Genomic DNA, 21,638 nt, shown 5'->3' with positions numbered 1-21,638 from the left:
ATTTAAAAAATGTAAATGAAATCCATTAAAGAAGAGATACAGTGCTCCAACAAAATGTATCCTTAAATGCATCTAGAAGAAAAATTGTGTTTTGAGCAAATGGTGCAACACATGTTCTTACGAAAACCCAGCTGTGCATAACCAGCTCAGCACCATTTGTCACATGTCATTTTGCAAAAATTTAGCAAATCATTAACAGCAGACATTTTCATTTGTCAGAGCAGGAAAAGCACATGTGAAAATGTTTTTATTAAAGATTGCTTAGTTCGATCAAGTGTCTGAGTAAGCCATGACAGTGAGTCAGCATGCACAATACCAGGATCCTGGAACTAGTGCACCTAAATGGAATGCAGTCATTTTTTAATGTTATCACTTACAATTGTGTTTTTCCTGCAGTGACAAGCCAAAATGTTGGCTGTGAGAAAGGTCTATTAGGCAGATTGAGGAAAGTCAATACACCAAAAAAACATCTTAAACTATTTCAAACATCAAAAAACTATAAAATGTTGTGCCAAGGTGAATCAAAGTTTATTTGTTTTGAAAACCTTTTGTTTTATGAGAAATTAAATAGCAGCAATGCATTGAGAATGATTTTACCCTATTGGCAGTTTTGTATCTGTTTGTTGAAGCTGAGAATGTTAGATAAAAACTGAAAACATGTTCCACTTTGTTATTTTCTCATATGGTTCAGAAGTTGTTGAATATTTTATTAAGTAGAGCAGCAGTTCATTGTGGCAGGCAGTTGAATGTTGGTTTTAAAACTAAAGAGACCTCAGGAAGGAGGCACTTTATTCTTTCAGTTAGCGGTATTAAAACATCAACATTAGGAAGTGCTGGTAGCCGCTCCTGTTATTTCTATGAGACATCTGATTTGAATATCTCTTTAGAGAAAATTCTTCAGCTAAGTGTTTGCCTTTGCCATCATGTGCGATGAGCAGAGTGTCTTTTCTTTTATAAAGCAAGAAAAAAACTCTTACAAGAGGACATGAAACCAAAGTGTTCCACCACACAACTTAGAGTTCAGCTCCTTTTGTGTGAAATTCTGTAACTTACCAGTCATCACACAGAAACATTGGGAGAGGCTTCCACTGTCTCGTCATGTGCTCAAGGCGAATACATAGGCACAATTTTAAAGGCAGATTCCACACATTCTGTTTGAACCCACAGAAGACCCCTGCACATTTAGAATAAGTAATTGCTAATCTAAACAAGTGTTTTTTGTATAAAACATTTTCCACAGGTGGGGGCTCTTTTTGCATGTGTGTTAGAAATAGGATAGATAATGAAAGTAGAAGCAGATGAACAACAACAGAGGGATGGATGGAAAGGACGCAGATTGGAAAAGAGATTTCCTACAAGTAAAAAATGTGCAAAAGAAAACTTTTCTTTATCTGACTGGCTTTTGTCTATTAACTCTCCAGCCCAGTGCCCAGCCAATGAGGAGCGTTCTTCGTCATCAGGGGTGATACTAAGCCCCGGGTTCCCTAGCAACTACCCAAACAGCCAGACATGCTCCTGGTTGCTACATATGGTTTCAGGTACAGTGTGTGTTAAGGTGGTGCAACCAGTATGAATAGGGTTATGTGTGAGGGATTGAAATAACTGTGTGTGTACATTTATATAAGTGCGTGTTATATTGTGGGAGAGACTGCCTACTGTCTACAACAGTGTATGGAAGTGCTGGTATATGCAAAATGCAGAATGTGTCAAAGCGATGTTGCAAGGCTGTGTGTGCATATATGTATGTGCATCTAAATAAAATATCTCCCTACATTGGTGTGTGTGTGTGTGTGTGTTTGTGTGTGTGCATGTGCGTGTAGGTGTGTGTGTGTTGGTGTGGTATGCATTGCACTTTATATTGCATATTGCAGATTTTTTATGTGGTTGTAAATGATTTTGTCTTGTTTCCAAGGTTACACCATCAATATCTATGTAGAGATGTTCCACAGTGAGAAACAGTTTGATGAACTGGAGATTTTCGATGGTATGTAAAGCTTTTCCTCTCTAATTTTGCTACACTTACACCAAGACACACAAATACACGCATATACACACAAACTCACAGTTGCATGTTGGTATGGTTGTGGTATTGCTCCCCCCAGGAGTTCCAAGTAGGTTGTGTAGCAGTCAAGTGTGCAGATCAGATTGTGTGTGTGTGTGTGTGTGTGTGTGTGTGTGTGTGGAATTTAACTTTCTTCTTATTTATTTAGTTATTTTATTGATATTGTATTAACTTAATATTAACTCTGTATAACTATAAAATTAAAAACTAAATTTGCCAAGTGACAATTAACAATGTTAGAATCCTTGCCAGGATCAGAATATAACTGCTTAAAGTCATTATGGTGTTCACAGTGGTCACAGCTTAGTTTGTGAAACAGCAAACAACATTACAAGCCAACAACACAAGTGAGATCTTACCAACTTTTGAAATATGTGATCTGTGATCCACCAGCAGGGATGAGTTTATATACTACTACTAGTATATGGATCCCACTTATCTCTGTCTATTTGTATTTATTTTGCCCTGTCCTAAACAGACTGTGGCTGAATTTGATGTCGCTGACAGCAATGCCATCATTTCAGAGTAGGCGGCTGTAATTTTTTCTGATTTGTGAAATCTTTTTAAGGTTCATATATGCAAGTTGTGTCTTACTAAACAAAACCAATCTTCTGTAGGGCTGCAACACTGCTTGGTTCAAACAACAGACATTAGCACAGGTGGTGGTTTGTGGTCTATAAACAATATGCTTCAGTCAGAATACATGTACAACAAGTTATGTGAGGTACTTAGCAACTTAATGATGCTGTCACCCTTGTGTGCTGCATGTCTCAGAAACAATAAAACACATTCTGACTGCAGCATATTGTTCATCTCCGTCTCAGGTTAGGTTATAATTCATCCTGGAGATTGTTAGATTATTGGAATGTGTGAATCCACTGAAACACGCATATGAAACAAGTATCTTTTGTCTAATTTTATCCCCAGGATAACCTGCCTTTTCGCCTCAACAAACACACATTCCACTAAACAATTACATATTGTATATGCATGTGTTTATAGGAGCACATGAAAATATACAGTATACTGTGCACACAGCAGTTCTTAAGTCTCATTCATTTATTTCTCTAGGATCCTCAGGACAGAGTCCTTTGCTTGTTGCTCTAAGTGGAAACCACTCATCTCAGCTGAACTTCACATCCAAGACGAACCAGCTCTATCTACGATGGTCCACTGACCATGCAACCAACAAAAGAGGATTCAAGATACGATACTCAGGTACATACAATATCTTTCATTTCCGATCATTCTTTTTGTTCATTAATCTGTTTATAACCATTATGGTTAAAAGGATAATATCAGTCTTTTATCTGTTATCTTGTATCTACAGGTCAGTCTAATCCTTGTTCTAAAGGTTTTTTTGGTTTAAATTAAATATAATAATGCATTACTTGCCTGCCAGAGAAGAAAGCTTGTGGAAACAAGGCTTTAATTCTGCCTTCACACAAAAGACATGACAATTTACCCACCCTGCTAATGTTGGCTGAAGTGATTTGTTTCTACTAGCATGAATAACCAGCCCCAACATTTTTATTTTCATAAAAATGAATTGATGCATCAAGGATGTACCTGAGCCATGATCATTTAGAGAACACTTCTAATTGGAAACGTTCTTTTTAATGCATCAGGCTAATTAAGAGCGAAAAAGAAGTCAAATTTGTTAATTTGACAATTTGTTTCAGATTGCGAGTATTATCTCTGGAGGTAGTGCCGACAACATGGTGTTCTGACCATTAGCTTTGTTCGATTCGGGTTGTCATGGTTTTTTCTTAATCATGGGTTTTAACTTGTGAAGAATTTGTTGAAGATGACCACCAATCTTAGTCATAGAAAATACAATAAACAGTGACACTGATCCAGTTTGGGCTTGAGAGGAGTGAGTCACAAGCTCCGTCTCCTGGCTCTCTATACTGAAAAAAAGGTGTAATTTTAGTTTGCGGGTTATATCAGCACAATGGCCTGAAGTAATAGTATTGCCTTTTCCCCATAGTGTTGTATTACCCTGACAAAGGCAGCTATACAGGGAACATGAATTTATAGTAGAGATTTTTCAGTTACTACACAATTACCATACACTATTAATGCTCAGGTGTGCTTTGTATTGAATCACTTCATACATATAGAGCAGTATGTATTGTATGTGTACTGTATGTTTATCAATTGCTTATAACATGGACTTCTTCTTTGAAGGGCTGTTTGAGGTTTAAGACTTGATTTGAGGTAACAAATAAGGTTAAGGTTTTTCCTACAGCCGGTTGCTTTACCTGTGTAATGGCATTTTTCTTAATTGTATCATCTTCATAAAGCCACTGCCTTTCTATAAGCAACGATAGCCTTGTCGCTTGTGTTTATTGCTTCATGGTGATTCACTATGAAATTCCACTCCTCTCTTTCTGTCTCTGTTTCTCTACTGTATGCACACTTCAATGTGCATAGGAGGCACTTTGGTCAGGCTGTAAATAAGTATGGGAGTCAGTAAGTTTTAAGTAGGTATCAGCAATTGTAGTGGCATCAATAACATTTATCTCAGCATATTTTTACAGCATATGTAAGAACAAAGCTATTATATTTTTCACATAAACATTTAAGGTTGTTGTTCTAGTCAGCGAAGGCTATTTCAAATGGAACCAAAGCCAAAATAAACACGTTTGTCAGTATCTTAGAGAGATTTTGTATAATTATGGGCTTTTATTTGACACTTAAATTTAACTTAAACACATTACTTGGTTATTTGTAAGACTAGATATACAGTGATGGTAGTTGGAGCTAGCCAAGGCATTTGGATGAAACTGCCTATCATGCCAGTGGGACCAGCGACTGTAGTTTAGCCTAAGTAGATACAATGCAGCTTTATGGCTGTCACAAGCTGCTTGGGGGAGGGTAGGATTCAAGTACGGTCCATTACTGTAGGTCAGAGAATGGTGTGGAGGAGTTTCAGATATAACTAGTAGCTATTTGAAAGACAGATAGATAGAGTAAACCGGGATGGCAGCTGGACTGCTGAGCAGGCCGTAGGCTTCAGATTAAACTTCCTAAACAACCCAGTGGGGCCAGCCAGTGTTGGTTAGTCTAGCAGAGGCAGATGCAGCTCAATTTAATACTGATGCTTTTATATGACCTACATAAGTACACCAGACCATCGGCGAGAAGATTGCCAATTTTTTTGTTGCTGCGTCACATTGCACAAGACGTGATTTTACAACACATAGAAAAGACAGCTTCAGCACACACTTGATTATCCTGTCTGCATGTGCACAATTAGAGTATTCACAATATATTGTTTATGGAATTTCTCTACAACACTTCTCTCTTCAACAGTTTCCCACTGGGATTAATAAAGTCTTGCATCTGTCTTTGTCACTATTACAACCTAGTTAAATATAGTTGTGAAGAGCCCATTTTTCAAAGATAATTTGAGAATTATTTTTTTATGCTGGAATTGTAATTTAAATTTGTAGATTGAAATGGAAGTAATTTCTAACCAGACAGTCTCAATAAAATTGCCAGTGCAATTCAGTATTAAACAACAACTGATCCTCAGATGTGGAGGCCCTAGGATAAAATCTTATCCAAGAGGAGTTCATGTGCCTTTATTAAAATTATAAACATTTAGTATCAAGGAATTGAAGACTGGGCCTCCATTCCCTGACTGAATATTTCTGCCACCACAGAATAATTGTGTTAGAGAGAACTGCTATGATAAGATATAAAATTAGTGGTGTGTGTATAGAACAGATTTTAGAGGAGGTAGAGTGAGCAAAGGAATAGCCATATATGTGTGAGAGAAAGACATGCAGTAAGATACTTCTTGAAAAAAAAAAAAAAAAAAGGTTTATTAATGAAAAAAAACTGAAAATTACATAATGAATCTGTTGTCCTGACTGAAGTGGGAAAGTCATTCCTCCAATGTGAAGCCAAAAGGGAGAAGAGCCAAGACCAGGTGGAGCAATGACCACATCCGCCAGAGAAGGGAGAGCCAAGTGGCCTATTGCAGCTTGTTCTGCTGGATGTTTAGATTGTTCTCCATGCTCTAGCAGTTATGCTTTTACCATCCAGTCCAGGAAGACAAAAACGTTGCATTACTTGGAAAGGTTTCAGAATAAGTTGCTTATTTTCTACCAGTATTCTGTTGGTGTTTGTAACTTGTTCACAGTATTGCAAATTGTTCTATCGGGAATAAACTCATTGACACTGTTGCTAGCTGTGATGCTAAAGGGGACATAGATGCTAGTTGATATGTCTTTTATCCAAAATGTGTGATAATGGGAGCATTAGTGCTTTAATGTTTCCAGACTCATCTTTTTTCACAAAAAAACCCCCATCGGAGCTAACCTTCAATTGTGTCTCCTGCTAATTATGTTCAGCATTCAAAATAATTCAGATTAGACTGGTAATTGAGTTTCCTGTGAAGTGAGAACACATTTCATGTGTCTTCCTCTGTGTTCTCTGTCTCCCCAGCTGCCTACTGTAGCATCAATGATCCTCCACTGAATGGGGGCGTGGTCAACCAAACCAAACTCCGTCCAGGCAGCAGACTTCAGTTCTATTGTAACCGCGGTTACTGCTTGGTAGGCTCAAGCAATGCCACCTGCAGGCTCCACCCCAATGGGCTTTTCCAGTGGGATGCACCACCACCTTTTTGTCAAGGTAAAAATTAAATAAACACATTTCTCATCATCTAAGTGATAAAGAAAAAAGTTTGAGCATTTGTTTTGCACATTTTTCTCCTTGCTGCAGCCATCTCATGTGGGATCCCTCATTCGCCGGGCAACGGCAGCTTCCATGCTAACCAGTACACTGTTGGTAGCCAGGTCACCTATCATTGTAACCATGGTTACCACCTTGACCCAGGTGTTCCAATGACAGCAGTGTGTTTGGAGGATGGAAGTTGGAGTAATGTTGCCACAGCCCCCAGATGTCTACGTAAGTTTTACTATGATTTAAGGGCAGTCAAGAGTATGAGTTGAGAATCTTAACTCAAAGTCCACTTACTAGCTTTTTTTCCAGAACTTTTCACTTCATCTCAGTCTTCCTCAGCGGATGGAGTGGAGTTTGCTCAGTTTTCATGGCTCTCATTGACAACTGAGCATATTCAAACTGCTGAGGAAAACCATGAGATGCTGTTGAAATCCGTGGATAATGATGCTAGTAATAATGGGGCCTTGAGTCACGATTGGTTTTTATTAAAATACTGTTTCTAAGGTTAAGAGTAAAATTTCATAGTCAGTCATAGTCATAGTATGACTGATGAAAAAAGTATATTTCAGTATTTCAATCTACATTAATGAGAACTAACTTTCGTAATTTCACAATTGAGTGATGTGTGATACAATAGTCTGGATTATATGATATTTAAAAAACGGCTCATGTCCATTTAATTTAATGGCAGTGTGGAGAGTTGGCATCCATTAGTTTAAGTTTATTTATTTAAAATGTAAAAAACAGGATGTTAATTTTTATCACTCACCAGAAATCACCAAAAAAATTCTGGATTGTATTCTTATATGATGAAATTGTATTTTTTACATTGTTGTCCAATTTCATAGAGAAATAGTTTTAATTTCTGATGACATTATAAGATTATAGATTTCTATCATCTATAATTTATAGATCATAGAGACTGAGGTTTATTTAGTGTTGGCATGTATGCAATCTGAAACCATATGGCAGTAAATAAATTTAAAACCTTAACTGAATATTTTATCTTAATTTGATTACATTTTATTTTCCAGCGATCCACTGCCCCAGCATTGAGGGCACCTTGTCAGATCATATGACCTACCGCCTGCTGTCTGGAAGGCTGGGAGAGTTTGGCTCTATGGTGATGCTGGAATGCTCAACGGGGTACTATTTAGGTGTGGGGCATCGTACTCTTCGCTGCCTTGCCAATGGGACCTGGGAGGGATCAGATGACCCAGCTACATGCAAGAGTAAGTATTGAAACAAACATGAACACCATCATGACTATCCCAAAATAAATCACAACTGCTACTGTCTGATTTTTTTTGCTCAAACTCATCTGACCCCTTCCCCTCTGAACAAGATAATAAAACTCTGCTATGATATTATGTTTTGTGTGCTTGGTCACCTCCCTTGGAACTCAGGGTGACATAACTTTATTTATGAGTTTACACAGACTGAGAGCCATAGCTAGGATTTTATTATGAGAGGTTCCTCTTAAACCCAGTTGATACCAGCATGTATTCACACACATGAAATGCGTCACACTCCTTTGCATTCTACACTGCACGGATCATTTTTAACTTTTTATATAATGTTAGTTACCGAAATCAACAGATGATAGAGTTAGCTTCTATTGTGCCAAGAAAGCAAGTGCTTTTCATTTTGTTTGAGTGGAAGCATGACCATGTATAATACTCTCTGTCACAGGTCTAGTAGGTTTGATTGTAGGAAAATGGCAGCTTGAGAGGCAGCTACTTTCTGTGTGTGTTTATGTGTAATTGTTTATCCATTATTCTTACTACTTCTTTTTTAAAAGAGTTACCAGGGGTATCTTAACCACCTTGAGACTGTGATAACTATTTTAAGCGAAATGCAGCCTGTGCTTCATTAATGTGGGGTTTATGTGGGCAATAGTAGTGTTAGTGTGAAATGTGCCTTTGCTGCTTATTTCATCAAGGGAAGTTGTAAGAGAGCATTGTGACTTTGAAAACTTTCCAATAGGCTACAGAATGTCTTAGCATTGCATTATATATGACATGCCAATGAATAAGTTTAAAAGAATATTAAAAATTGACGTCTATCTTATATTAGACCAGTGGTTTTCAAACTTTATTTTGCTTCATTTTCAATTTATTTCTTCATTTTTTTCATGATCAAGTATATGAGTTGACCTGCAGCAGCTCTGAGAGATTTGGCAATGTAACAGAAGTGTCTATTCTTCAAGTTGGCCAGGGGTTTGCAAACAGTGTCTCTAAGGATATTTGGGAAAAAAATCTTAAAATTTCTGACCTAAATTTATTTCAGCCAGGTATTGTATGGAAAATTGAATTGACAGTGTTTAAATTCAGGGTGACAGCCTACGAAGACTTGGCAATATCACCCAGTACATATCCAGATTTTTGAAAACACAGAAAAAATGGTTGTAAAAAGCAGCTGTTGCCTTATAGTGTTATGTGATATCTTGTTTCCAGTTTCATTCCGTAATAACATGATCTTATCATGTTTATTTTATTATTTAGTCATCTCCTGTGGTGAGCTTCCTTCTCCACCCTTTGGGACCAAACTGGGGACGTTGACCACATTCGGAGCAACTGCAATCTTTATGTGTAACCATGGTTACACGCTGGTGGGGTCACATGTCAGAGAGTGCAGCGCTAACGGGCTGTGGAGTGGTGCCGAGACCAGGTGTCTAGGTAAGGCCCATTAAATGTGATGTACACTGTACACCGTTGTCGTCTGTCCAAGGCCACTTTGGGATAAAAATGAACAATCTGAAATACATTCAGCATGTTGAATGAATCATCGAAACCAAAGGAAGGGGCACATTTATTGGGAATTAAATGTAATAAGTGTAAAATTATAGGCTTATAATACAGCATTCACTCATATTACAACACATTTTAGAGTGTAATGCCAAATAAGTTCTATTATGTAACTTTCAGAAAACCGTTGTTAATGGCGACACCAGCCGCCATTGTGAACCAGTGAACTGCAGTCAGCGTCCTGTTGCTCGTGCTGTGTACACAGTCCGTATGTGTGAGCGAGCAAGCATCCATGCTACTAACTAGCTTATTGTTGTTTATAAATAACAACACCATAAAGCAACCGAGGCCAGACGCACAACCTGCAGCCAAGTCACAGCAAGCCAGCCAAACCCGGCTTGTCTTACAGTTAGTTGGTCGCCCCTGCGTTGCACCGCTCTTGCTTTGTACCCTTTCATTATTTATTGTTGGCTAAACTCGACACTGTTCATAATACATAACTTAACATCATGATTCACGTTAGCTGGGGAAGTAACTTCGCATTCTAATGGCAACTATCATATTCTAACATTATCTGGCACCGGCTGCCTCGCAACACCCGCCAACAGTGTAACTTGCGACACCTCCTGCCATGGTCCTGCTTGACTGCCATTGCCAATACTGTTGTTGCTGTGCACCTGTCTGTCTGTCTGTCGCGCTCCTCTCTCTCTCTCTCTCTCTCTCTCTCTCTCTCTCTCTCTCTCTCTCACCCCAACTGGTCGAGACAGACGACCACCCACCTAGAGCCGGAGGATCTGTCCTAGGTTTCTGCCTTTTAACAGGCAGTTTTTCCTTGCCCTTGTCGCCAAGTGCTTGCTCATGGTGGTACTGTTGGGTCTCTGTAATTAATGTTAAAGAGTTCGGTCTAGACCTGCTCTATTTGAAAAGTGTCCTGAGATAACTTCTGTTATGAATTGGCGCTATACAAATAAAATTGAATTGAATTGAATTGAAAACGACAAGCCAGCCAGATCACCTAGCTAGCTGACAGTATTTTGCTATGTTAGCTACCTAGCACTTCGTAAGCTAGGTTTGCAGTTATGTTAAATGGCCCGTACTTGTATAGCGCCTTTCTAGTCTTCCGACTACTCGAAGCGCTTTATTCACCCATCATACAGTGATGAGGCCATCACAAAGAGAAAGTAACTCATTCATTCACGTTCATACACTGTTGCACAGATACACATATCTTGCTCAAGGACACTTCGACCTGCAGCAGGAGGAGTTGGGGATCGAACCGCCAGGATTCTGATTAGTGGACAACCCACTCTACCTCCTGAGCCTCACAGCCATAAGCTCCAATTTGTTTTGGACTGTGTTTTGTGGTGGGTTGCCAGTTGTTTGTAGATGTTAGTGAACTCCAATTATAAGCTAATGTTGGCTGTTGCACACTGTTGACTCTGTATGGAGCAAAGAGAGAAGTCACTCGGGAACCTGCATAAACCCCACATCCACATTTTCAATGAAAATCCGACCCACATCCCTACATAGAAAAGGGTAGAAAGTCGAGGATTTGTTAAGTTACATAGGGCATATGGTTGCTCACCTGGTAGAGCGGCTGCCCTACGTAGGCTGAGTCGTTACTGCAGCAGCCAGGGTTTGATTTATCAGTGGGAGCCTTCTTGGTTGTCTATGAAAATGCCTCAGCAGCCAAAAAAGTTGCACTCTTCTGTACAGTCATCGTACAAAACACGCCCCATGTTAGATAAATGGTTGTGATCGGCCCATCTGGATCCAGGACTGGGGGAAACGTATCTGCCAGAGCAAATATAACACAAGCTTGCAGATTTGTATGGTTCCCAGGCTAAATGAGATTACTATATCTTGCACAACTGGTGAATTGAGGGCTAAGCTGTGTGTGGGGCTTGTGTCAAAGACTTTTTGTAAAGACTTAATTTTTAATGGAAATGTGTGAACATTTTATACCTATGCTTTATTAATACATGGGGTTGCTACAGGTGTCTAGGTCCATGGAAATGAGACTAGCAATAAGTAAGATAAACTGTACACATGCCTCAGTAACTCAAATGATCTACTACTGAGACGTTTTATTACTTAATACATTAAGGACTTGATTTAGATCTTCAGTGAGCACTGACCAGAAATGATTAATCTTGATTTTACATGCACACTCTACTCCATTGATTCAGCCTTGGAGTTACATGCCTGAATAAGTAGCCTCATGCAGGATGCACATTTTATGGGATGAATATATAAATCAAGGTGTGTCCACCTTCTCATTATTATTCAGAGATTCTAATGCTATCAAATGTTGTCAAAATATACATCTGAGTTGATGTAAGAAAAGCAGAAGTCACTAAATCACAATTTAAACACTGCTACAACTGCATCTGGGTTAAATGCCCATTAGCTGTACCACATTTGTCAACACAGACACTATGCGCCAGGTTAGGGATTGAAAAATTGCACATCAGAATGTTATTACAGGTGATAAAATCTACAGATTTTCATTCAACCTAATGTGACCAACCTAGTGTGTTAGAAATTAAGCAACATGAAGTCCTGTCTGTTTTATTATTTTCTATCCTTTTAAACCTATTTTTAAACATCTGCTACCCCCAAAAAATAATGCATGCAATAATGTAAGTCTCACACTGACATGATCCATAATAATTTATACCCAAAATCACATTTTATAGAATTGTGTTCATATTTTATCAAAGAAATGTGTCTCTTTAAAGTGGGCACAACATGTGTTTCTTACAATTTGGAAAGGCTATAATTTGGACTATTTTAGTGTGTAACATTTCTCTGTCATTCAGAGGATACAATTATTGATGGCACAATAAATCCCAATTTGCTTCAGAAGAACCCTCAGACATGTTTACTGCTGTAAACACTTGGTATTCACAAAAAAACCTTTTGCATCTGGTGTGTCATAGTGATGGCAGCTTGGGTAAAGATTTTGAGTAGATGGTGTTTGGAAAAGTGGTCTCCAATGAGTTTTGCAAAATAATCTGTGTCCTAGATGCCAGTTTTTGCAGCATTTATCATCACGTATATACACAGAAAGGGTTTTAGATTATCTGATAAAAACTATATTAAATGCCAAATGAATCAAAACTGAGCTTCAGTCCCTTGAGCTCATGAGGCACAGAAACGTGAAGCAAGAATTGACTGTTAAACTTGGGTGATTAGTCTTTTAATAGCTGAAATGGTATTGAATACAATTCAATGATTCTCCACACCTAAGCTCTCAAGATGTGTTCTGCAATCTATGTGCTCAACTTTTAAGAAATCATGAAAGGACTTGGTACTCCAAGGCCACTTAGAGAACGCAGGCAAATCGTTTAAATGTGCTGATTTTAACAGACCTTTAGTGTATCTGTTATTGCTGCATGGTTAGGACTGCAGTCTAGTTGACATTGATTTGGAGTGGCATTAATGATGTCACTCCCCTACATTCAGAAGTTTAAGTATTGAGACAGCTCCTGTACATCCTTTGCAATAGAGGAAAAAGAAAAGCACTGAAAAACTGTCCTCAAGTGAAAGTACTGTTACATTACTGGAACTACTACTAGTGGTGTTATATTTAAGTATTCTTCTCAAAAACATCTCAGGATATTAAGTTACTCAAAATGGGAGAGACATGTAGGATCTACTTTCAACAAAGAACATTTGTCACATAAATTAAAAAGGTATGAATGGATATTGTATAAACATACAGATAAAGTTGGATTTTTTCAGTTAAAAGCACACTAAACATTTTTGTACACGCATAGAACACTTGTAGTTAGTATAAACTCCATCCATTTGGTTACTGTTTCGCCAAACCTTCAGTCTCCAAATTACTCTTAACTCCTGCGCTGTTCTGGTCAGTGTGGTCAACCCCTCCACACCCGTGCATGTTGCCCACACTAGGCTTTCTTGCTTGCTGCGGACAAAATAGAACAGACGTCGGTCACAGCAGATTGCGAGCCAGCCACGGAGCTCTGCTTTATGCCGCGTTCTGTCTGAACAACCCAACTAGTTAACATGGCCGCCAAAAGGAAGCATGCAGTGCTTTGAGGTGCTTCATGCAAATGAAAGGTCTGGATAGAGTCCGGAAAAGGAAGCGTGGGGTTTGGATTAAACAGCAGCAGACTTTGAGAAAATCCATCCAGCCAGATCGGCCTGACCAGCTCACCACTGCGGGTGCTGTCACCCCAGAAGGAGAGGGGAAGAGAGCCGGGATAGGAGCCATGCTGGACCAGCTTGGATTTAAGGCTGTTCCTGGCTAATGTCCGGTGGATGAAATGGTACTGGCCAAACAACAATAAATCTGCTCCATCAACTTCCTGGATCCTCGACGGATGGACAGAACTTCTGGACGGGAGGAGGCGGACTCTGTGTTCACATCAGTGATTCTTGATGCTCAGACACAAACAAAGTGGATGTTGTTTCTCAAATGTCAAACTTTTTATGTGAAGATGAAAGCCATATTATCATCACTATCTTGTTCCTGCTGTTTACCCCAGATGCAAATTGTATTTATATAAGCAACTGTATATATTTGTATAACTGTATATGTTTTTTATTTAATTTAAATTTTTATCTTTTTTATATGATTCCTTTATTTGTTATGTTCTGTATGTAGCTTTAAGGAATTAAAACTTTATTTGTACATCTTTGTTTTGTAAATTGACAAATAAATTACTTTGAAACATGAGTAGCTGTAATTTGTTACTTCCACCTCTGGTCGTTTCACAGTCTAACCGCTGAGACAATAAGCCAGAGTCGTTGTTTTATGGTCGTAACTACGGGGACATTGAAATAACACTGATGACTTTAAAGCCCATGACGAGGAAAGTGAGTTTAAGTTGTTTTTCATTATACTGCATTAATCTCTATCATTTTTTCTCTTTTAGCTGGCCACTGTGACTCTCCAGATCCTATTGTCAATGGCCACATTAGTGGCGATGGCTCTAGTTACCGTGACACAGTGGTATACCAGTGCATGTTAGGATATCGCCTAATAGGCACATCAGTTAGAATCTGTCAGCAAGACCATCGGTGGTCTGGAACAACACCTGTCTGTGTCCGTAAGTACAAAACTATTGTAGTTAATCTGCATTGTATGATGGTTTATTGCTCCTCAATTTAATGTGAATAGCTAAAAAGATGTTCCTATATAAAGCAAATGCATTTAACACAAGAATCTTAAAATGCATTTTAGGGTTTCTGGTGTTTAACTTGTTCTTTTAATGATTTTCTCTGCAGCATCTATATGAAAAGTATAATAATCTAAAAAATATATATCACAAAGCAAGTGGGTGTACCACAATGCTGCACATTATACTTTTCCACACCTTCAGTTTGTCATCATACTTTTCTCTACTCCCTCAGCTATCACCTGTGGTCACCCCGGCAACCCAGCCAATGGGCGGACCAATGGCAGCGAGTTCAACCTCAATGATGTTGTCAACTTCACCTGTAACAGAGGTTACATCCTCAGTGGAAATGCTCGTGCTCAGTGCCGGCTCAACGGACAGTGGAGCAGCCCCTTACCTGTCTGCAAAGGTCACAAACATGTGTATTTACAAAGAGTTACAGACGTATACCTTTGTACATCCCTGTAAATGCTTTAGTTGAATCAACTCTTAAGATTATAGGAGTTCATAGGAGCAAGGTGGTCTTGGTTTTTCCTCTGTTTCACCTCCGGTATGTGTTAAGAATAAAACAGTCAACCTCCTCAGATCCTGGAACTTGGCGAGTAAAATGTCATCATAACAAAATGGAATTGCAAAATGTCACAATAACAAAAATAAGACCCAGGCTGTACAAAAGAAAACTGGATTTTCCTTTAAAACCATGCATTTTAGATGGTCAGCATGTATTCAGTATTTGTTGGCCCGATTTGCTTCTAGCTACAGTATGTCAACTGGAACATTTTTGGCCGAATCTGCTGCCAGCAGACTGTAAAATTGAGAACTAAATAATTGTAGCGTAAACACACACTTAACATTGAGCTGTATTCAGCCACAATGAGTGTGGTGTGTGTGTGTGTCTTTCTCTCTCTAAATAGACATGCACACACAGCTGGGTACATGTCCAGAGACACGTTCTTCTCCTCTGCTAACCATGCGTGCTTGTTACACTACAAGCCTCCCCAGACCTCCGGTAGTGTTAACAGTTATGATATACTAAAACACACACAAACACACAGGCATCTTGCATAGTCATGAGAGCAGATCAATACAACATAGTCGCTCACATGGGTTTTCCATTGAAGGGATTCATCCTCCCTTGCTTGCTTTCTCTATCTCTCTTGCTTTTTTGGTCTTCTCCCTCTCCCCCTCTCTCTCCCTCCCAGCAGCAGCTGTCAATTATGAGTCTGAAACTTTCTTTGTTCCCATAGGGTGCCAGACACACACACACACATATCCATGTCCCCCATGGACTTGTGAGTGGATGTCAGTCTCCCCTGTGACATGTGGAAAATAAAACTCCACTCTTATTAGACTGGCATCCACCCAAAGAGCAGAGCAGAGTAGTGGGGACCAGAAGAGAGAGTAGAGAACTCTAGAAAACAGAGCAGGGTGTGACACAAGAGCAGTTTAGAGAAGACCTGTGATTCAGGGTTTAGTACCCAAAATGTACTTAACCACGTCATTATTCCTGGAGGTTGTTCTGTATCAGCTGCACCATGTTGAGGATCAGTTGATTTTGATTTGATTAGATTTTTGACTGACCATAGCTGTCTACAAAATCACTGCCTCCCCCAGATTCTGTAATATATGCACTATTTGGTGCCCAAAAAAGTTGCATCCATGTCATGATATTTGAATGAACTGCACATAGTGTTTTTGAACCTTAACAGACAGCTTACCTTCTCGACCTCCTGAGCCATAGCCGCTCATATTCACCACTTTTTGCTAAGAGTCACATAATGCAACTGTGCAACCAATTTACAGATGCAAAACCTGTCAAGGATGTCACAAAATAATAATGATTAGTGAGTGCTCAAAACCCTACTTTACTGCTCACTTCAAAGTAAACTGTTGAGTATCTATTAAATAGCAAGTAGTGAATGACTCAGTGATTTCAGACACATCTAATTTTATGTAAGTTCCTATGGTCATCCAAATTACTGCTATATAATAGATTCCATTTATATTCATTTGGACTTAAAGAAAGTGAAGAAAGATTCCTGTCTTTAAAAACTATTTAAATAGGTCCTAACAGCATCTTGTGCTCTGTTCTGTAGTGGTGAACTGTTCAGACCCGGGCCTCGTGGAGAATGGTGTACGGCAGTCCGGCCTGCGTTACCCAGAAGTCTTCAGCTATGGTGTAACTGTGGCAATCCACTGCAAACGAGGCTTCTACCTCCTGGGCTCTGCACTCCTAACATGCCAGCCTGATGGACGATGGGACCGACCAATTCCTCACTGCCTAGGTACGGATGGACAAATACAGAGTGTTAGAGAATTATTTGAATTGAGTGAAACAATGTCAATACAAGTTTAGGAGACAAATGAATCAGAAGCATAGACAGAACAAGCAATAGATTACCATTCATAGTGAAAATGGTTGTCCTATTGTGAACCGGTTACATTTTGGAATTCTTAAAAAAAAAAAAATGTACAAAAGTTTGTCATGCTGAACACAAGTTCTAATAGTCATGTGGGTTGCTATTTATTTTCTTTTGTATTTGTCAGAAAAAGCCATTTTAGGAGTGAAATGGCTTGAAGTGCCAGTGGGAGAAAGATGAGTAGCGAATGAGAAAGTGAGAGAATAAGAGAGGGTTCAAGGTAGAAAATGGGAGGGAAGTAATCATAAAAGCAGGGCGAGAGTATGAAAGAAAGAGGCTTAAAGGTTTGAGCATGTTTGTGTGTGTGTGTATTTGAGTGTACAGAAAGAAAAAGGTGAGCATGTGTCTCTTAGGGCAATAGGTGTTCTTGTCAGAGAGCTACCATGGCTGATAGAAACACAGAGATTAAACTAGAGAGCGATAGAGAGAAGGAGGCTGATTCAGAGATAGTGAGAGAAACACAGAGAGGCAAACAGGACGAGGACACAGTAACAGAGAAGTAGAGATGAGGAATCAGACAGAGAAGGATAGAGGGGCAGACACTGGTGAGAGTCTGGTGTCTGTGCATCGAGCATTACATTCGAGAAACAAGGTCTTATCGGAAAATTGGGGGGAGAGGGTGATGACTGAGGGGCAAGGAGAGGATGGAGTAATATAATTTGGGGGTAAGGGGAGATATCGGAGGACCAGTCATTTGGCAGAAATAGAAAATCGAGAGCAGTTTCATATCTCTGTCCTCCAGAAACCTGTGCTCTGTAAGACGTCGATTTTTCCGAAATTGAAGAAAAAACTAGAAGATTTTTTCACTGATGTCCGTTGCTTTGAGACTGTGGAACGATTTCTACTGGTTTTCTACGCAGAGGAGAGGGAGAGAGACTCTTTCAATGTTTTCTAGCTAAAGGGCATTTAATTTGAGATGAGTTATTGGTTCTCTCTCTCTTAGGCAATTCAATTAAACTCAATAAAAATACGCTTTACTGGCATGACTGTATACTGCCATACAGTGTAAGTAAAGAAGTACAAGTTATATTGTAAGATTGGAAAAAAAAAATCTCTCTCTCCCTACAAAAGCCCTCTCTCCCTACATTTACTGTGTCTCTTTACATCCAATAAAGGCAAAAATGCCCCCAAACAAGCATTGAAATGGGGTAAGCAAAGGAAACCTACTGTGTTATATTCAAGTTTAACATTTAATAGATTAAAATAAGAGTCTGATAATTTATTATTTAAAAGACAACTTTTTCAAACACAGATAAAAAAAGATATAAAATAGAACTTTTTGTTTTGTTTTTTCCACTACACCTAATTAATATGTATCTACTGTCAGTGTACTTTGGACAGTTAAAGTAAAAAAAATTATTTCATCTTTGATGAAGTACACATATCCTTATTTTGTTCTCTATTTCCTGTGTGTGTACTTTACACACAAACAAAAACAACAGTTACTTAATAACTGTGATCACCCCCCCCCTCGCTGTCACCCTTTCCCTCTAGCTGTCCATCTCAATGACCCAGCTTCACCATCTAATGCAGAAGTATCTGGAATCTAGTTGGACACAATCATGCACTAACATCCTTTCTCTTTCAATCTGTCACTGTCTCTATAGCTATTTCCTGTGGTGACCCTGGTGTACCCCCTAATGCAGTAGTATCTGGAACTCACAGTTGGACGTACGGCTCAGTGCTGCAGTATTCCTGTCTGCCTGGAGGGGTGCTGGTGGGCAATGCTACTCGACACTGTCAGGAGGATGGCACGTGGAGTGGAGCACCACCATACTGCACTGGTAAAAGCACACTGGTCAATAGAGCAGTGGTTTCCAGCTGGTAGAATTGCCGAGTGTAGATATTTAGCCAGTTACACTGTCATGCTTTTTCACACAGGCAGTTAAAAATGGAAGGCATGTTGGCAGTCTCTAAATCTAGAACAATAATCCAGCAAACACACCCACTGAAATCAACAATCTCTATACCTGCCAAGAGCAAAAATGTGTATCATGAAATTAAAATAAAATGCTTATTTGATTAAAGGTCCAGTGGAATATAATATGCAACGAAACACTGGCTGTAGATATTGTCCCCTACACACTTCACAGCCCGTTCTCATTCCCAGCTTGTCAAATACAGATCATTGGTGTTCAGTTAGTTGCAATCTGCAACTTCACCACTAGATGTCACTAAATCATACACAGTGGTCCTTTAAAGTGTTTGCAAAGGAGCTACTGTATGTATATCTCAAGCCATAAAAACAATTGCCAAAGAGTGAGCGTACCAGTAGATGATGCCATACATAGATACTATACATAGATCAAAGCACATAAGTTCAAAAACTACAAAAAACAACAACAAACGCTGCTCACTCCTAAAAATAAAATCTCTGTGACTTCAGTGAATGAAACCTGTTTAGGTAGTGAGCAAGAGTTAAACTGGTTCAAGCTGTCAAAAAATAGTATCATCCCATCTGGTGTAAAAAGAGTGAACCATATCACACAGGCAAGTCAGTATGAAGATGTGTTGTTGCTGCAGCATAACATACTGCATAACGTCACCTGAAGCCTATATGACAATAACAGGTACTAACTAGAACTGACAGGTAAAAATGATTGACAGTCAGGGTCCCTGTCCCTGTTTCACAGTCCCATATAGATTTCAGCACTCTTCTTTAGCTGGATTTCCTTTTAATTTTACATCAGTGGATGTGATGTAGTGTATTGAGATAATGACAGTGGTAGATCAGGCCACTACATAGTACAGTTGAAGGATATTCTTCTTTTTGTTATGTTATGCTATTAATTCAACTGACAACCGTCATGCCGCACTTCCCTGCACATGTCATCCTCTTTGCGCCACAAAAAAGTATAATAGGACATAGAGAGAGAAAGCATTTTAACATTTTTCAACATTGTTTTGAATTTATGTATTTATTAATAATTTTAAAGTCCAGTAATTTGATTGCTGCTAGCTGGTGCAGTGTATGAAATAGGTCACCATTTGACAATAGTGTGTGAAAGTGATCTTGAGAAATTAGTAAGTGTCATTATTATTATCAGAGCAAATACAGGAAAATGTACATTATGTGTTAATGGTATAGACTGAGCATCATCTGAACTGTATGTAACCTGGCTTGTCTAAGAAACAGGCAGGAGAAAGGAGGTGGAGGAGTCTTAGTTACTACTCAGGTTCTAAGTGCTGCTCTACAGTGGGCTTACGCAGATCCCACAAAACTACAACTGATCATTTCCAAACTCAGCATCAACTGTCTCAACAGCTGAAATGCAGTAAGCTTACTCTGCTGGCCTCAGAACAAAACGCTCAGCAGGGCAGAATCCATCCTGCATCCAAAGACCTCATTGAGATGCAAGACGCGGCATTTGGAGCTGTACCCTGTTAAACTCACAAATCCCTACCAATGGAATTTAAGCTCCTAAAATTGTGACACGCTCAGTGCTTTTAATGCTAGAACAATTTGGTATAGCCGAAATGCAAAGGACAGTTCTGCAAAGTTTGCGTGTCTGGATATGTGTGTGCACTGTATGTGTGTACCACTGTATATGAAAGACTGAGCAGTAAAATATTTGTGCAGTTTCTGCAACAGAGGTTATGAGATGACTAACATCACAAATGCTTTTTAGTTGATGTTGTTGGCTTGTGAATGCACGCATATATTTTTAGCATGTTGCTCCCAGTGAGAGACAACCTCCTAACCCTGAGTTACATAAAATCACTAAAACCTATTAGGAGACTAATGGACATCAGTTGAATGCAGCTGTTGTTTCACATTAACTGTATCAAATGTATTTGGATTTTCTGTGCATTTTTTTCTATGTTTACTGTCTGTCTCAGCAGGGCTGGGGGGGGTCCTTGGTTGCTTCAGTGGTGTGAACGTGTCTGGCTGTTGGCAAGTGTTTGGTACATTAACTTTATGTCTCTTTTCTCGTTATAGGTGTAAGTCCAGGAATCTGTGGAGACCCAGGGATGCCTCCCCACGGTGCCCGTCTGGGAGGGGAAGAATTTAAAACCAAGAGCCTGCTGCGTTTCAGCTGCGAAGCGGGATATAGCCTGATTGGCTCAGCCGAGAGGACCTGCCTTCACAATGGCACCTGGAGCGGCACGCAGCCTGTGTGTCAAGGTGGGGCGATGCAATGACTTTACGTGACTTATGTCGATAAGTGAAAGTGACTCTATTGAAAGATGGAACAAAAGTCATTAGACACCTATATTCACACTTCAAATAGCAAACACATCACCTTTATTTTTTAAAACAGATATTATAGCATCATCATAGCACTTGGTTCTGTAGTATTATATATCAAAGTAGTGAATTTCTTTTACAGTAAAAATAGATTTTTATGGAAGTTTTTTGCACAGTATTCTATTTATATGCACCATTTACTAACCCTGTGTTATAGTAAAAGACTGCTGCTTGCTTTATGCAAGGGGCTTAGATTTGACAACGCAGCATATGCTGAACTGTCTGTTTAGAAAACATCAACATTTTGATACCAAGTTATTCTTGTCTCATTTGAGGTTACCTTTGGGTCCCAACCCAGATTCTATAAAACAT

The 21,638-nt window shown here is 39.2% G+C and overlaps 1 protein-coding gene across 2 annotated transcripts in view; it reads left to right on the top strand.

Annotated features, from left to right (window-relative positions):
- Nucleotides 1–21,638, top strand: part of LOC127352220 (CUB and sushi domain-containing protein 1-like) — a 396,058-nt gene that overhangs the window by 342,576 nt on the left and 31,844 nt on the right. For both annotated transcript variants that reach the window (XM_051380421.1, XM_051380419.1), the window contains exons 49-60: nt 1,422–1,538; nt 1,913–1,984; nt 3,134–3,280; nt 6,521–6,709; nt 6,800–6,985; nt 7,795–7,992; nt 9,265–9,438; nt 14,415–14,588; nt 14,893–15,066; nt 16,754–16,942; nt 18,685–18,861; nt 21,018–21,203. In XM_051380421.1, coding sequence (XP_051236381.1) covers nt 1,422–1,538; nt 1,913–1,984; nt 3,134–3,280; nt 6,521–6,709; nt 6,800–6,985; nt 7,795–7,992; nt 9,265–9,438; nt 14,415–14,588; nt 14,893–15,066; nt 16,754–16,942; nt 18,685–18,861; nt 21,018–21,203 — 1,983 coding nt within the window. The remainder of the gene's footprint in view (nt 1–1,421; nt 1,539–1,912; nt 1,985–3,133; nt 3,281–6,520; nt 6,710–6,799; nt 6,986–7,794; nt 7,993–9,264; nt 9,439–14,414; nt 14,589–14,892; nt 15,067–16,753; nt 16,943–18,684; nt 18,862–21,017; nt 21,204–21,638) is intronic.

The sequence above is a fragment of the Dicentrarchus labrax genome, unplaced genomic scaffold (assembly GCF_905237075.1).
Source record: "Dicentrarchus labrax unplaced genomic scaffold, dlabrax2021, whole genome shotgun sequence".
Taxonomy (NCBI): Eukaryota; Metazoa; Chordata; class Actinopteri; family Moronidae; genus Dicentrarchus; species Dicentrarchus labrax.
This window is presented reverse-complemented; position numbering and strand designations above follow the sequence as displayed.